At 47.8% G+C, this 17,334-nt stretch overlaps 5 protein-coding genes across 5 annotated transcripts; 2 read left to right on the forward strand and 3 right to left on the reverse strand.

Moving 5' to 3' along the window:
* Positions 1-1,574: 1,574 nt before the first annotated feature.
* CNBF4330 (hypothetical protein) lies at positions 1,575-1,887 on the reverse strand (the record flags this gene model as incomplete). Its single annotated transcript, XM_769661.1, has 2 exons — positions 1,575-1,812; positions 1,877-1,887. The coding sequence occupies 2 exons, from the start codon at positions 1,885-1,887 to the stop codon at positions 1,575-1,577; spliced, it is 249 nt and encodes an 82-aa protein (XP_774754.1).
* A 1,273-nt stretch (positions 1,888-3,160) lies between these two features.
* Positions 3,161-5,199, reverse strand: CNBF4340 (hypothetical protein; the record flags this gene model as incomplete). Its single annotated transcript, XM_769662.1, has 7 exons — positions 3,161-3,463; positions 3,522-3,829; positions 3,878-4,660; positions 4,710-4,791; positions 4,854-4,917; positions 5,049-5,085; positions 5,136-5,199. 7 exons carry the CDS (start codon positions 5,197-5,199, stop codon positions 3,161-3,163), a joined length of 1,641 nt encoding a protein of 546 aa, XP_774755.1.
* An 895-nt stretch (positions 5,200-6,094) lies between these two features.
* Positions 6,095-7,921, reverse strand: CNBF4350 (hypothetical protein; the record flags this gene model as incomplete). The annotated part of the gene is made up of 8 exons (XM_769663.1): positions 6,095-6,268; positions 6,324-6,449; positions 6,506-6,733; positions 6,789-7,085; positions 7,135-7,232; positions 7,287-7,407; positions 7,460-7,541; positions 7,719-7,921. 8 exons carry the CDS (start codon positions 7,919-7,921, stop codon positions 6,095-6,097), a joined length of 1,329 nt encoding a protein of 442 aa, XP_774756.1.
* A 1,564-nt stretch (positions 7,922-9,485) lies between these two features.
* Positions 9,486-13,344, forward strand: CNBF4360 (hypothetical protein; the record flags this gene model as incomplete). Its single annotated transcript, XM_769664.1, has 13 exons — positions 9,486-9,849; positions 9,895-10,093; positions 10,145-10,268; positions 10,322-10,492; positions 10,542-10,658; positions 10,705-10,900; positions 10,957-11,255; positions 11,307-11,452; positions 11,508-11,775; positions 11,837-11,983; positions 12,041-12,292; positions 12,352-12,631; positions 12,683-13,344. 13 exons carry the CDS (start codon positions 9,486-9,488, stop codon positions 13,342-13,344), a joined length of 3,225 nt encoding a protein of 1,074 aa, XP_774757.1.
* Positions 13,345-14,487: 1,143 nt separating this feature from the next.
* On the forward strand, positions 14,488-17,233 carry CNBF4370 (hypothetical protein; the record flags this gene model as incomplete). The annotated part of the gene is made up of 13 exons (XM_769665.1): positions 14,488-14,574; positions 14,628-14,704; positions 14,767-14,830; positions 14,917-14,942; positions 15,377-15,440; positions 15,511-15,580; positions 15,631-15,698; positions 15,752-16,046; positions 16,109-16,154; positions 16,204-16,700; positions 16,767-16,909; positions 16,961-17,016; positions 17,080-17,233. 13 exons carry the CDS (start codon positions 14,488-14,490, stop codon positions 17,231-17,233), a joined length of 1,647 nt encoding a protein of 548 aa, XP_774758.1.
* Between the last annotated feature and the right edge of the window lie 101 nt (positions 17,234-17,334).

The raw sequence follows: 17,334 nt of genomic DNA on the forward strand, positions 1-17,334 counted from the left end.
CGATTCTCTAAACTGGTACAAAAATGCTTGCAGTCTGAGATTGCCAGAGATAGGCCACGAGGGGCTAAAGCGGGGCTTTGAGGAGCGGGCGGAAGATTTTGAAAAGTGAGCGCTTCATGATTTATTATATAATATGTCTTTTTCGTTTTTGGTATGCTCATGAGCGCTGATATGATGAAAGATCAATCAAATTGTCGAGAGCTTCACTAAGGCATCCCAGATAGGGACCGGGACTGGTGCTGGGGCGATGGAGATCGACGACGAGAGTCTCCTTGGTGTGTAAAAGTACTTTGGCAGGCAGCATGGGCACGTCGTGGCTAACTGAACATTAATAGCTCAACGAAAGAAGGTTTGCCCCTTCTACGAGATCCTTTTACCTGTCCTTGGCGACAGGGCCTCCGTCACTGCCCACCACGCCTCTTCGACCCTCCACGCCTCTCTCAATCGTCCCGACAGAGATCTCGCTGCTCTCGATGGTTTGATAGAGCGCCAAGGGGCGAAATGGCTGCTGATGACTCGGAAGATGAGTTGTCAGGAGAGGATGGTGGTCTCTTTGGGGACGGTGCAGGTGAGGCTAGCGAGACCGAGTCAGAGGCAGATGCTCCAATCATTGCAGCTATCCGCAGGGAGAGCCGCTCTTCGTCTCAACCTGCACGGTCCTCATCTGTGCTGGGCTCAGTGTCTACACCAATCCGAGCCCAAACCCAGAGCCAGACAGCATCCATAAGGTCTTCCAAGGCAAAGGCTGTCTCGGCAGATGACAAGATGGATGAGCTGGTCATGAGGCAGGAGGGCAACGACGATCGGCGGCATCAGGAGCTATTGGCCATTCAAGAACGGAAAATCTCCGTGCAGGAGAAACATCATGCAGACATGGTGAATATCGCGCAGGAGAATATGACGATAGCACGGGAGAATGCGGCGACAGAAAAGATCAAATGACCATTATCCACAAGGCTCTACTATCTCAACGCCCCTGACAGCCTCCGTGTATGTGTCCTCCAGGCACATATGCTCTTGCATGACGTTGATTACATTGATACTGCTGGACCTGTTTGGGTGACATGGCAGTTGTGTGTCACGATATTATGCAAGAGTCGCAATTTCCGGCGTTTACAACTGGTCAACGGGTTTCATTCCACCATGTCCCCGATGTAGACAAACAAACCTCCACCTCACTCGTCCCGTGACTTACTGCCCGACTCCGTTTTGCAAAATCAACAGAACATCCTTCGGCCTGCCTCTTCTTTTTTCAACGATTGGTTAGCATCCCTTCTCTTCGTGTCCAGCCCTTGGCCGGCGGTCCCAACACCTCGGTCCGACAGCCCAGCCTCCGCCACGTGTCAGCGACATCTTTACCCCGAGGGAAATGAGTAAGCAGAAGGAAGAGAAATGGTAGTCAAGCCAACATAGACAAATGGCGAGCCGACGACAATGAAGATCATGACTGCGGGAAAACCTTCCAAAGAAGAGCAGTTCATTTTTTTCAGTTTGTTGATTCAGAGATAAGAAAGGTGTATGAGACTGGGGGTTGGACAGCTTTGCAGGCGTATGTCATTGGGTCCTTCATTCTACTATAAAGCGCTGACAGCTTTCTCAGTGCTCAGCGTGCAGCCTCGGATGAGGACAAACTTCGGATTGGCGGCTTGGTCGATATGGTTGGGGAACGTCGCATCCCAGACGCGTTCAACACCCTGGAAGATTTCCAGAAAAGGGTCGTGAATACTTTCCGGGAATTCTGGCAACAGGAGCTGTCCGAAGGATGGCACCAGCCTACTGTTCAGCCGAGCGGTTCCTCGTTCAGTCTTACTTCTTATCGAGGTGAGTTTTCGTCAGCCAGGGGTCAACGAGAGACTAGTCAGCTACGTTGGCTGACGTGACGCCCATGACAAGTTGGCTATGGAGAGATACTGTGGCAGTCTCAATGCCAACGTGTCTAATCGCCGACGCGCTTATTCCAATATTTTTAAGCGCATATTCGCCAAGGGAATGTTGGCACACATTGGTATCAAGTATGGCGTCAAGGACGCCCTGAACTTGGATAAATGGAGAATTGGTGATGGACCTGCAAAGGAAACCGAAACGGTCCTCGCCTAATGTGAGCCTCTTCAGTGAGAAGGCTGTACCTATTGGAGTTAGTGAGGACGTGTGAGCCGGCGTAGGTGTGGTGGCTGTAGGAAGGACGAGGTCACGAACGCGTAGGGACGACATGAGAAGTTCAATAGTGTCGTTCGTGGCTGCACCATCGGTGGGAATGGACAAGCCAACAGTCGTGGTGTGGCTGCTTTGTCAATTTGCACACGCAGGAACCTATGCCCATTTGATAACTGGGGGTCTCTTTGCCACAGAAACCGGTATATGGGAAGCGGGTAATAAGGTGCTTGTAATTCTGTACATGTGTTTCTTAACCCTAACCCTACACACTTGCTCAGAACGGAATGTGCGAGAGGTTTGTAAGAACGATTAAGGAGATGGCGGAGTGCATGTTAACCTCGTCAGAACGTGGACATTGTTATTGTTGGATGAGCGAGTTAATGGAAGCAACCGGAGATCCGAGATCCGCAGATTGACTGTTTGATGGCGTGGCTGTATCCACATTTTCCATAGGATTCTATCATAGTCTTTCTTTTCTTTTCTTCTCTTTATGCATCCATTAGACATCTCGCAACAGTTATTGGGATTATGGAATGGAGTCTGCCTCAGTAATGTACATGAAGACAGCTTTAGTGTCAACTGTTAATGAGGCAAGATGGATGCTGCATTCCAGAGCATAAGGATGGTAATGATGGACGTTGCCTGCGTAATGTGAATATAAAGGATGTATCTTATTGAACGCTCGCAATAAAAGCTAACTGCAATAGAGAACTGTTGAAGCCCTCAGGTACAACATTCAAAAGCAGGCCTAGTATGATTGTATCACTTTGACTGGCGTTCGGATTCATTGCGAGATTACGGTGAAGGCCCGTGAAAACGGTTCCAAAACAGGCTAATCCCAGCAAGGACTGCTTACTAATTAGAACAATCCAAATCTTTCGGTAGACCAAAGAGCATAGGATTCGGACACTCTTGGTGACACGAATTATAACATTTGATTGAGCTCAACAACATGAAATTCTGTAGATACAACATAGAGCCCAAAACCCCTGTATTAGCCATATCCTCAGACTCTCTCGTCTGACATCTCCTTCCTCGATCTTTCTGCCCATTCGACAGCTTCTCGCCTTCCCCGTTCAACAGCAACTCGCCCCAAAACAGGTATAGGCACCACCAACATCACAAGCAAGAACAAGAACCCATATCTGATGTTGCCTGTCAAGTCGGATATGAGTCCGACAGCGGCTGGGCCGATGAAGGATGCTGACTTGTCGGTGAAAGCGAAGAGAGAAAAGAAGGTAGATTCGTGACCCGGAGGAATAAGCTCAGCGTATACAGCTCGAGAATAACTCAAGAATGGTCCGAATACCTATCTTTAGTAAGCCAGAGATTCACTTCACAATACTGGAGAGATCGAGAGTGCTCACCAAACCGAACCAGACAGCCAAAACGTACATCTCTCCTTCCGATCTCAACCCTCCAAAAGGTAATACAAGTCCAGCACATGTGTAAACAGGTATGAATGCCGCAGCCACCACTCCAGCGAGTAACACCTTATAGTTGGTCACTGGTTTGCTAGAAGTGGTCGATAGGCGCCGCTGAACGCGAGGGACAAGAACGGAGGATACAACCGCTGCGAGTTGGACGAGGATGCCGACAAGGATGATTTTCGGCGCGGACATGGAGAGAACTGAGGAAGCGTAAAGAATAGCAGCGTAAGTGGTGGTGTGGAAACCTAGCACGAGATGTCAGAAATCGGAAACATAAAGTCATGAAAACTTACCGTCAGATAGGAATATCCATGCTAGGAGAAATATATAGAGGTTTGGCAGCTGATGTATTTGTTTTGGCGCGACCATCTTTCCAATCTTGACCCATGCCTTCTTTACTTGACTGGCACTGAAATCAGACCCATGTCCAGGCGCGCCGCCCGGTAGCCCTATGCAGGTAGGGACAGTGAACAACGCCCACCAGACCCCACTGAGGCCGATGGCAAGCCTCATAGAAAATGTCGAACCTCCGAGAGCTGTAACAGGGATAAGGAGCAGCGTCAAGACCGAGACACCGGAGAAAAAGCCAATAGCAGTACCAGTCGAGGACAGACGGGAAGTGGTAAGGGACAAACGGGATTCATAGTGCTTTTTGGCATTAGATGGCTCGATTAATTTGGCCAAGGGGTCGGATAAAGCGAGATCTTGGGTTGATATAGCACAAACAGCTGGTATGAGTCGGTCGGGAAGAAGATGGGTCGCCTCGTCTTCCCTACTGACACTCCCCGTGTTTTCCTCGTCGGTATCTTCATGGACGTCCCTCAAACCGTCCTGAAGACCCTCCGATGTAGCTTCTTCCCATGCCTTTTGTACATCTACATCCTCCTTGGCCAGACCTGGCAAGAACGCGTTGCTGCAGACGATGCTGGTGGAGTAGGTCGCATTACCGACGATGTTGAGTATTGCCGCCATGATAGGGGTCCAGGCATAGGGTAAAGGTGGGAATAAGAGGAATAGTATGCCGGAAAGAGATCCCGAGTAGGCGAAGGTTAGAAGTAGTCGCTTCCTCCAATAGGCTACAGAAATATTATGTATCGTCCTTTTAGCCAAGGAATGACGGCGTACCGATGTCTGCCAGAGGACCAATAGAGATGATACAGATTGCTTGGCAGGCCACAGCGATAGATTTAACATACATACTGGAACTCTTGATATTAGCAATGGCCATCTTCAATTTACAAAGGAGTCAAAGCCTTTCAAGTTACTCACCTGAACGAAGCTGTATCTATCCATACCCCTAGGATCCGAGCTTTGCAGAGCCTTCCCGTCACATCTGAAGACGAATCATTAATAACACATGTCTCCGTCAGTTCTGGCGCGTAATATCCAACCTCTCGGGCCATCTCTGTAGTTGGGATCAATCACAAAAAGAACGCTAACTAGTTAACGAGACCCGAAACCTACGTTCCAAAGTGATTGGCAGGAATATTGCCTGAAGGGTCTTATAAGCTATGACACTTATTCAATGATCCAATGAACTTACGAGCGCACAAGATGAGAAGACTTCAGCAGCAAAGGCGTACGAGTACCAGGCTCGGACGTGGGGTGGAGGCATTGAAGAGCCCATTCGTCGGTAATTGATTCTACACCCGAGACGCTGCTGAGGGCCAGTTGGTATTTTTTCCAGAAATGGAAGTCAGAGTCTGGTGCAGACTGTGCAATGAGGCAGCTGTTGATAGACAAATGAAATATACAAATAGAATGCAAAATGCCTTGTGTGGAAAGGCAACATCCGTCGTCGTCCTTTGGTGGCCAATGATGAGCGCCAAAAACAGAACATCATCAGTTTCCGACGGAAGTACCAGGCCGGCAGCCGACAAAGCAAGATAAGCCTAAATAAACGCTGGAAGTCACGTCATCAGCGAGTTCCATGCATGTAAAATGCCATTTTTTTGTTGAAGCTTCTTAGTCTGAACTTCCATTTCATACTGTAGCAGGATTCTAACCATTTAACCAATAGCCCCTACAACATCTAACCCTTTTAACCTTTTTTTCTATCTGTGAGATATACAAAATGCCATCGCGCTGGAATTGCACCTCGACTGTACTCGTTATCTTCACATCAAAGAGTTCTTCCCCTGATAGCTACACATATGGCAGTCAAAGCAATCCCACCAAGGACTGCAGATCCAAACACTGCTCTAATACTATCCAGGTATGCCAGTCTCGCTTGCCAAGCATCAGCGTCGCCCAAGATGGGCAAAACCGCCGCAGGTTCTTGAATGAGTCGCTTGATAAGAGACGGGTTGGATGGGAAGCGACGAGTAAGGGAGGAGAGAAGGATGGTTTGTTGGATAGAAGATGAGATGGCGACGCCGACGACTTGGCCAACGGCTCGGGAGAGGTAACATGCAGAAATGGCGAGAGAGATTTCGTTAGGTTCGACGCAGGCGATCAGTGAAGCTGTCAGGAAGTTAACACGGTTCTTTAATGGACGGCTGTTTGATGTATCATTTACTTAACAATGACGTGATGGTTGCACCACCTCCCAGAGCACCAAGAGCCATTTCGCTCCACAGTCGATGAATGCTGGTTTCAGGTCCCCAGCCGACCATGATAGAAATGGCCTGAAGCCATGGGATGAGAGACATGACAACTTGGAACCATTTATATTCTTTGTAATACTATTGACAAAGGCATCCATCAGTATTAAACTTATTATTCAAGTCAACTACTTACACGCATGTGCCAACCAGCGTAGAGGGAAGAGAAGGAGCCGACGACGGAGCTGGGAATGAGAAGCAAACCTGTCTCAGACCCGTTCAGTCCCCTCGTGACATGTAAATAGACAGGTTGCATATATAACTGTCACCCTTTCTGTTAGTATAACAGCACCCATTCCTTTTTTTGCGTTTACGTACCCGGGAGAAGTTGGTAGCGGTAGTCAGCATGAAACCAGCAAGGACGATACTTGGCTGAGCCCTTGTGAGGAGTGACAAAGGCAAAATGGGCTGATGGGCACGTTTCTCGATGTAAAAGAAGAGAGGGAAGGCGATGGAGGAAGTGATAAGGAGTGTGAGGGGCAGAGGGTGGCGGAAGGAATAGTCTGAGGATGTGAGAAGAGAAGAAAAGATCGAGAAAGACGAGATCTGTTGTAGTCGTATATCAACAAACCACCAAGACTAAAGGGGAAAAATGACTCACGCCAACCATGAGCACAAAACTTCCTAACCAATCGATATGTTTAAACTTTTCCCAGGCAGTCTTTCCTCCGTCATCCTCACCCTTCTCTCTTTCGACATCAAGTTTCCAAAGTACCATGATGAAAGTAAAGGTAACGGGGGGTACTTGGACCCAAAAGGCGGCACGCCAGCCAAATCTGTCGTATACATAGCCACCGAGTACAGCACCGCTTGCCGAACCTGCACCAAAAAGGAGGTTTATCCCGCCTTGATACAGTCCTCTGTCGGCTAATGAAACCAGGTCGGAGATGATGATAGCCTAGATGCTGTTCAATATAGGATAACAAAAAGATGACATGCAAACTCACAGTTACAGTCAAAAGCCCACCACAGCCTGCACCAGCAACTGCTCGGGCAAACAACATAAAGTACATCGTAGGTGCGATCGCACAGAGGAAGGTGCCATCTGTAGTCAATGTCAGTATTACTCTGCACCAAAAATCCCTGCCGAAGGACCTACTAAGGAAGAACGTCAAAGCAAGTATCATCACTCCTTTTCTACCCATCACTTGGGCGAGACGACCGTAGAGAGGGGTCATAGCCGTCAAACCTAAGAGATACGCTGTACCAAGCCATGATGACTAAGATGATGTGAGAAACTGCATTCAAGTAATAAGGACGGATGAGGCTCACCAAAGCACCAGCATGAAAGTAAGATCCAATTTCGATGGTCAAATTGGCTACTATCGTAGCTCCCAAGGCTGAACAAAAGACACTATCACCGATGAAGGAAGTCAGGCTTTTTCCTTTTTTTATCCCCAACAATGATATCAGAGACGCCAACCCCATAAAGTGGTGCCCATATCTCCATAAACCTCTTATGGTGAAGCTTTCTTTCTTTTGCAGGTGCTTGACATTTTGTAACGCCGCCATAAACGAGAAGGGGACTTACGCAAATGCCAACCCTATCAAGAGTGCCCATATCTCCTTGAACTTCTTATGGTGAAGTTTCCCCTCTTTTGGGGGCGCTTGGCTCTCTGCAGCACCATAACCAGCGTTTACGTTGTTAGGGTTTTCTTCGCTATCAGAGACAGCTCGAATTGTTGACGTTTCGGATGGCAAAAGTGATTGCCGCTCATTGGTTTCAGACAACATTTTGACAAAGATTGAAGCACAGATTTCCAGCGTTCGCTTTCTGTCAATGTCTGTCCAAAAGTTGATTGTGAAAGGAAAATCGTGAAAAAGGAAATTAGTAGGAAGAAGATAATTCCTTATCAAGTTTCAGAGAATCCCTTATCAAGAGTCAGAGAATTCTTTGACCGGTGTCAGAATTCCTTATCAAATGTCGAAAACCAACGGCATTAGGGCGATCGGATCTGGCCGGTTGGATTCGGCCAATTGGATTTGGTCGATGGGAGTAGACGCTTCAGGCACGGCAAATGACCCTCCGTACGTCGTGATAACCCATTCAACCTGCCCAATCCCCCCGGCCGCCAGACAATCCCAGCCCTCGTCCCCGACTTACTCGGAGAAATACTCAGGAAACTGAACCAGACACGGCGCCCGGTATATTTGATGATTGAAACCCTCACCTCACCAAAGTGGCTTGTAATAATAACAAGTTTTGGAAATTCCTCCAGGGCATGAGCCCCATTGCCAACGACATTCTGCTCGGTAAGGAATGTTCCTCCTAACCCCGAAGCTCATCCGACTTTTACAAGCCGGACCGCTCCATACGCCCCATAGCAGTAGCGAACCTCATCAACGCAGTTTGCCCAAAGGCCACTCTCAAAAACAAGTCGCTCCTACCCTTTTAGGTGGAAATTACGTATCATTGGCAGGGAGAGCGAAGCCAATTGCTAGAGCAGCTGAGCGTGTAATCGGGGTTCATTGGATGACCATTATACCCGTCTATCTTCTCTGGACCGATCTGATGCTTTCAGCCATATCGACAGGGGCGAATGACGACTGCGGTAGCGGGCTAAGTGCCTGCGCTGATCTGTGATGGGCATACGCTATCTTTTTCCCAAGTTGTTCGCCAAGAAGACCCTTTGGGGCCTGTCTTCTTCTCCGTAGCCCTACGCATCACGCATATCGAACTTTCTACGCACCTCGTTTGGTGATCGACAGCTAGCTAGCACATTCACGGCAGGTCTATCACAGGATACGAAGGCAACTTTGGATGGTAAGCAACGCCTCTGATTCACTAGACGATAGAAGCTATCCCTTACTATTCAGGAAACGGTAATAATGCTGGACTACACTCGAAGCAGTCGTCTACTATCCTGTTGGTCAATGCTGCACTACGCGCACCGTCGAATAGTATCGCGCTTCAGCTTCTCTTTGATAAGTTATGTACAGTTCAATAGTCATTAATTTATATATAGACATGACTTGTAGTGATTTGTTTGTCGTAGTAGTGTTCAGCCTTCTTTAAGTAATGTCATACAGTTGCTATGTTGCGTTCGATGCAAGCGGGTCTAGCTATACGACAGTGACCGTTTCGGCTTTTCCATCCATCCCAATCTCGTGATCTGGGTCATATTTGGGCGCAAAACCCAGCCTTGTCGGATTTGGAATTGGGGTGAATTTGTTCGAGCAGTCTGGTTCCTGAATATTTCACGCGTTTCGCGACGACTTCTCATTTGCTCTTTTCCCTTTTTGACGCGTCTTTTCAACCTTCTCTCAGCTCCGGTTCTTTCTTCCATTCCAAGCCAGGATGGAATTGCCAGATTCGCCACCTCCTCTCGATGCTCCATCGCCACCTCATTTTCTCGACGCACCGCAGGACCGTTGGAATGTCTTCTACCCTGCCGTTCAGACTCTCGTCAACGCCCTAGGTGGTTATGAAGAAGTCGAATCACCACCAGACAGTGGCATTTTTGAGACTGTCTATCGACCTGGTGACAGTGTTTTAGGTGTCCTCAAGGATCTGAAGAAGCTGTGGAGAAAAGATGACGAAGATGATGAGCGAACAGTGGCGAGGTGTATGTACAGAGCAGAATTGATGAAAGAGTTAGTCGCTATCGTGGTGGAATGTGCGGAAAGAGGAGAGTGGGGCAGAAAGGTTGCTCTTGTTGCTTGTAAGTTGCTGTTTATTGCTGCGCTACGTACTGACACTTGTACAGGTGACTTGATAGCAGCTCTAACATGGCCTATCGATGTCGCACAAGAGCTCAAAGAGATTGAAGATGAAGGTCCAGTCGTTACAGATTATGCCTCCCTGCTTCGTGCTCAATTGGAATACAAGGCTCTTTTCCTTAAAACTACAAAACCTCTCAAATCAATTCTGTCTCTTATGGTGCCATGTCTGGCGAAACCCAGAAAGTATGTTCAAGTTGCTCAAATCAAATATGGGACTAACTTGAACAATGGCAGAGACGAGAAGGACTCGCGTATCATTTCATTAGGACTGCATGTGGTCCGAAATCTTCTTGCAATCAAGGATGCAGTGGCTGAAGGTACAGCTACTGGTGAGAAAGAGGAGTTCGCCCATCTTCAAGTAAGTTGCTAGATATCCCACTTCCCCGTTGTCGCAAGACTAATATGCTGTAGTCCGATCTCATAACCCAACTCGATTCCCTTACATATCTCCAGCTTTTCCTTACTTTGGCTTCATGTGCGGATAAGACAGACCTTAACCCGTTCAATGTCATCGTACTTGATATCTTACATCTTATCTTCCGAGGTATCAAGCCGTCTGAGCTTGTACAGGATCAGAAAAGAGTGAGTTTGTAATTCGCGCAATTGTCATACATGCCTGACTGCTCTACAGGTACCAATAGATAGTCTTGCCAAGCTCTTGGAGAAGGAAAAGAAACAAAAAGCACTCAATTCCAGAGTAGGCAGCACACGGCATTCCAGGTTTGGAACGACTATCACAGTCAAGACGGTATGCCCTCATCTTCGTCGGCACTATTGATACTGACACAGTGAAGGCCGAGCAGAGAGTCGTTCTACATCGACAGACCGCTATCATCGAAAATCCCGGCAAGATTTTGGATATGACTAAAAGGAAGAAGGCGGTCGTGGCCAAGAGGATGGACGATTTGACGGTGTTTGTTAACCTCAGCTCGGATGCGATGGTGATTCTGCAAAGTTTTTCAAAGGCTTTCTTGGAGATCTGCTATAACAGTATGTTTGTTCCTTCTGTTCCTGTATGAAGAAGTAATCCTCATCCATGACCCAAGCGTTCATCGAATCGATCTTGCGAGATATCCGTATGGAACGAACGAAAATTCGACCATCTGACAACATCCGAGTCTTCTACCTCTCCAGCTTCTTTATCGAATACCTCCTTCTCCTTCGACATAAGCTTCTCCAGAAAGGTGGCTCTCGACGACTGGAAGAGTTGCCTTTGGGGTTGGTGGCGCAAATTGCGGAGATGGACTCAGTTAAATGGCTATTTGCGAGGTTGAGAATATGTTGGGATGATAAACCAAAGGCTTGGACAGAGTTGCAGGCTTGTATTGAATGTTTCACTCAAATCGTATGTTTTCTATTACCATCTCGTATCTCTGGCTAATCAGTTATGCAATAGTTGCTTCTGATCGACGACATGTCGACGTCAACGAATGAAGAAGATGTTGAGGTCGCAGAGATTCTCCAACACCAGCTGTACTACAATTACGATATCCTCGATTCTGCACTTGCTGTTGTCCGAGAATATAAGAACCAATCCATCGCGTAAGCTCCTTATTTGACTTGCCATACCATGGGTTTCTCTAATGAAAGAACATAGCTACCTCGATTCTATCATCCACTTTGCCTACGTGCTTCTCCGAATGCTCGAAAAGTATTCCAAGACAAAAGCTTTCATGTTCATCCGTAAACGCAAAAACACGCACAAGAAACGTAAAGAACGGCAAGCCGCTTCGCAAGCCAACGCTGATCGGGAGCAACGCAAGATTCCGGAAGAGTACGGGGATGAGGGGGAGGAGGCGTTCGCCCCGGATGAGGATGCGCCAAGTTATGCTGAACATGCTTTTACTTTCCAGTCTTTCGAGAAGGTGCGTAGCTTTTTCGAAGGTGATCGTTGGGAAGTGAGACTTATGGATTTGCGCTGGGCAGAGATTTGCCCAAGAAGCGGTGGTCAATACTCTCCTTACTTACCTCGAACGGTTCTTGGAATTTGATGGTCCAGAACCTATGAAAAGAGTAGTTGGTCTGATGCACAGACAGGTAATCAAAGCTCATGCCGAGGGTTTGTACTTCAAGGTCAGTCCTTCATCTTCTCCTTTCCTTTTTTCCCAATCTGATTAAGAATCGTCCCAGGTGTCGACACTCATCATCTTCCGCCGTATCCTGGACAAACAGCACGTCCTTCCCGCAGCCCCTTCTTCTCGAGACCTCATCACACTCATAACGTACATTTTGCGCAAATTCTTCAAGCATGTCGAGAAAGAACCGTTTACGCTGGTCGAAGCGTTGAGCAGCAAGTCGAGAGGTAAATGGAAGACTGTGGGTGGCGGCAGTGATGATGATGACGATGAGATGGCTGGACAGAGGGGAAGGATCAAAGAAAAGGTGGGTTACAACCTCGTTAATAATACAGTGGAACTGTAAGCTGATGGGTGGATGAATAGATGGGACCTGTAGAACTGCAGTTTATTAAGAAACACAAATTTAGTTGGTCTCAACAGATGTCGATCGCTTTTGCCATTATTTGGGGCGACGGCCACGGCTATCTCATTAAGTGGATCGTCGAAGTTTTGGAGCAAGTCTTGGCGGCCAAACAGGAGATTGTGTTGACCACTGACGGAGGAATTAATGGAGATGAGGACGAGGAAGATGAAGATGGGAATGCGAGAGTGAGGAGATTTGGGAGACCGAGTGATGAGGCAATCAGCAAGTTCACCCAATTTGGTATGTCCATTCATTTTCAGAATCTCTTGACCACTGTTAAGCAATGAGCAGACCTTCAACCTGAGGAGAGCGAACAGATTACGGCTGTCACCTCAAACCCCCATTTCCGACTTATGCTCAAACTTCTCTCTTTCGATTTACCACCACCTCCTATGGAACTCGATTTTGAAGAAGACGTCTCCTCCGAAGAGCTTGCACTCGCCCGAGAAAAGTCGGACTCTGCATGGTTTCTTCCCGCCAACGTGTTGCCTTCCGACATTGAAGCCAGTATTGGTGCTTTAAAGCAATACATGGAGGAGCCTCCAACACTTGACGATGATCCCAAGAAACTCCTCCGACGAAAAGCCCGCGCAACAAGACGAAGACGGCGTTCGCCCTCTGTTGAATCGTACGATTCTGAGACGGGTGAGGTACGCCCTGGTCATCAGCACAAGAAGAATCCGCGTCAGAAACGAGCCAAGAAGGCGGTGGAGACTCAGAACTACAAGTCTGCTGCGTTTATCGAGGATTCGGACGACGAGGATCCTGAAGCGACACGACGGTTCTTTGAGAACGAGGAGAGGCTGAGAAGAGAGATGGATGAGCTTGCTGCTCAAGGAGGGCATCCCATGATGGAACGAGGGGTGAAAAGAAAACGAGGGAAGAAGAACGGGAAAGGAGCTATTTCGGACACCCCCCCTCCTTCTCAGAGAGGAAATGATCGTGAGACATAAGGTCCCACCGGAAGTACTCACAAGCAATATATATCAGATTATGTATACGCACTGTATAAATAAATGGCAAGAGGTTCGGCGATCGACTTGCGCGCGCGCTTATTATTATTTTACGACGGAGATGATGGTGGTGACAAAATGTGAAGACCACAGTACAGTACAGTACGTATAAATAAGTAACTCGTACAGCGCTAATACAATGGACTATTCTGCACAGAAAACGTATGTCTGTACCTAAAAGTTACATACCGCAGATTCATGACGGTATGTGGAGAGGTGCCTCTATCCTCCTCATCAGCACGCACGACCGAGGAGCCAGCTGCAGGTTCGTTGGAAAACCGGGAGGTGAATTGCTTCTTGCTGTCATTATTGGTGTTTCCCTCCTCGCCCTCCGCTTATCGATAAGCACAATGCACAAGCCCCTGCGTGAGATGAAAAGAGGCAGATGGTGAACCTTTTGAACAGACTTTTTGCCGAAAAGGTAGTAGCACTGCAGCCGGGGAAACAGCAGCAGATCATTGGGGGCTAAATTAATTATACACCATGCATGCCGCACTCGGTCGGACACGCGACGTATGATGCGACTTTGTGGAGATTCCCATTTGTCCCGATCCATGTACGTTCATGATAGATAGTTAAAAAGTTTCCGTTATCTTTATCTCAACCATGTGAACCTTGCATGAAGTGTCTCGTTATCCTCCCCACAAGCACTTATTTACTTAGACAGCGAACATTATGCCCAGCACCTTTCCTTACCGTGTTTCTCCTTGTCATATGAACAAGCTGCCCACCCACCAGCCTCAGGTCGATCAGGTTACCCCGCCTGATCTCTATCTAATTACTTAATAATTAATTTCCCAATCATTTCCCAACTAGTTAAATAAACTTAAGTTATAAGGCGTGGGGGCGTGTGAAGTACTCGTACGGTCTATATGTACCTCGATCCTCGTATAGCTCAGGCACTAGTGGAGGCCCATTCTTTAAAATCGGAAGCGGAGCGCCGTCATACGTCGGGTCGTTGTTGGGTATTCCGTCTGGTGGGAAATTTCTTTCTGATATCTACTATATATTTGCCCTCCCACGACTTCAAGCTCCCCAAACCGAACCAACCATCCCACAGTTTCAAAAACAGATATAAAAAAAATGAGTTACATCAAAAATGACGCCCTCGAGGAGAGTCATCAGCAAGGCGACTTTTCGCCGACGCTCGATGAAGATGCCGCTGATCTTGTACGTTCTCCGGCGCCTTGGCTTCAAAAACCGACTAATGACAGTTTCCATAGGCCAAGATGGGCTATAAGGCTTCCCTCGCCCGGCGATGGGGTATGCTCGAATCCTTCGCTGCTTCTTTCTGTGCCATGTCTGCCCATTCCTCTTCTTGATTAAATCTAACCGATCGCTGACTCATGTTTGGACTTCTAGGAACTTTATCGCCTGTGCGAGGTCGTTTATCTTCCTCGGTATTGACGCCGGTGGTCCCGCTGCTGTTTGGTAAATATTGCCCTATAAGTGAACAAAACAACAATCGCAGCCGAAAACGACAATCGGGAGTTTCCTACCGCGCTCGCTGAGACAAGAGACAAGTGTCAAAAGAAAAGGTTTATATTCATTCCAATAGTTATTGCTGGGTACGGGTGCTTCCACTTTCTTGCCTTATGACGGCTTTTCTTTCTCCCTTTCCTACACTCTACGTTTCTCCCGAGTCAGTGCGAAGAAAAGGGTGATACCTTCTTTGCCAGCTCACCATGGGAACCCCGTAGGAGTAAAAGGGAAGAAGATCTGCTCGAGGGTTCGAGATGCTATAGTGGGGGCTGAGATCATCACCGTCTGAACCTGCTCGAGACAATGCTCGCGAAGGGAACCCCGCTTGTAGTTTTAGGTAAAGCCCGTGACCTCCTTTCTTCTGCCCCCCTCATGTGCTCGTGTCGTGTGATATGATTAGAGGGGAGAGGGGGGCGAGGAGGGAAGGTCGCGGGTGTTGTATCCTTTTTCACTTGACGAAGGTAGGGACGATTCTAATAGGTGGTGCTAGGTCTTCTTGTTTGATTGCTTGGATCCTTATGACTTTGACTGCTGCCGTCTTGGCTGAGATTTGTGTTCGTCCTCTTTCTGCTTCTCTTTCTCGGGGGACACCTGGGCTGACCGGATGGTATTGTTGATTCACAGTCTGCCCTTCCATTATCTGGCTCGATCTATATCTGGGCAGCCGAGGCAGCTGGCCCCAAGTATGCTCGATGTACGTCAAATCGTTCTATCCCACGTCTTTAGCAATCTTACAGGGTTTAGTGACTGGGTACATTGTCGCTTGGTGGGCTTGTACAGCATGGATGACATTCTGCGCTTCCGTCTGTCAAGTAAGTCCTAGCATCTTCAACAACCCATGTCCTACTAACTCCCGCATTCCTAGACGTCGGCCAACTACCTCCTATCCCTCCTTACCATCTACGAGATTCCCTTCCCCGGAGCTGACGGATTATCAACCTCTAACGTCAAGTTCCGTGCTGTCCAATGGGCTCTCTCCGAGGGTATACTCGGTCTCTGCATTGCGTTTAACTATTTGCCTCAAAAGTCGTATAGCTGGGTATTTAAAGGAAGTATGTGCTTGATGGCGGTGGATTTAATTTTGAATTTGACATGGTTGCCTGTGAGGGTTCACATGACATACGGATTTAGGAGCGCGAAGGAAGTGTTTACTTCACAATGTGAGTTCCCTGGTTTGCTTCGTCCTAAGCAATCGTACTTTTTACTAACAAATGATATGCAGATAATGGTACCGGTGCACCGGCAGGATGGAATTGGATGCTTTGCTTGTAAGCATTCTCCTTTACTCTTTCTCAAATTTACAGTTAACACAAACAGCCTTGTCGCAGCAGCTTCCATCACGGGCTTCGACGCTTCAGGCCATATCTCTGAAGAAACCCGATCCGCTTCAACCAAATCCGCCCGAGGCATCCTTACCTCTGCCTTCTTCTCCGGCTTATTCGCATTCGTCACTTCTGTCCTCTTTCTCTTCTGTACCCCGCCTCTCGACGTTTGGCACGAATTCACCGCACAGCAACCGTTTGTTCAAGTGTACGCTCTAGCTCTCGGTCGGGGGGGAGCGGTGTTCATGGCTTGTTTGGCTGTGGTTGGCTTGATGCTGAACACTTCTATTTCGATCGTTGCTTCCTCGAGATTGGTGTTCGCTGTAGCTCGTGATGGTGTTTTGCCTCTCAGCGGATGGGTGGGCAAGGTAACAGAGGATGGAAGGCCAAAGAATGCAGTAACAGTCATGACGGTATTTGGGGCCTTGATTTTGTGTACAATTTTGCCAAGTACGGTGGCGTTTACGAGTTTGGTCAGTGCTGCTGGTACTCGTAAGTCCCTTTACCAGCTTCCTTGTGATTTGGAGAGTAAAGCTTGACATGCGGGCATGGGAATAGCCACTATCGCGGCGTATGCACTCATCTCCTTCTGTCGACTCTTCATCACTCCCAATGAGTTTAAGAACAGCAAATTTAGTTTAGGGATGTGGGCGAAACCCTTCTACGTAATAGCGTTTGTTTGGAATTGTATCGTCTTTGCTGTAAGTCAATCCTTTCGACTTTATATCACTGTAGTTGATGAACGGTTGTAGACATACATTTCCCCGTTCTACTTCCCCGTCGACGCCAGTGGATTTAACTACTCCGTGTACGTCACCAGCATACTTTCGACGTACTTTTGTAATATAAGCTGACTCCTAACGTGCTATAGTGTTATCTTTGGTGCAGTGACCATCTTTGGTTTCTTATCGTGGCTCTTGACTAAGCCTGAGACGTGGTTGTACCAAGGGAGGATACAGAAAATGAAAGAGGAAGCTGTGGTGGAAATGATGGGGGACGACAAGGATGGACAGGGGAAAGTCTAGGAGTCAGTAACCGGGAGGAAACTCTCGAGGTGACCGAAGAATACGTCTATACTTCCGCCCTCCGCCCTCCTTCCCAGTACTTTTAGACTGACATTTAACGA

This window comes from Cryptococcus neoformans, chromosome 6, assembly GCF_000149385.1.
Source record: "Cryptococcus neoformans var. neoformans B-3501A chromosome 6, whole genome shotgun sequence".
Lineage (NCBI taxonomy): Eukaryota > Fungi > Basidiomycota > Tremellomycetes > Tremellales > Cryptococcaceae > Cryptococcus > Cryptococcus deneoformans.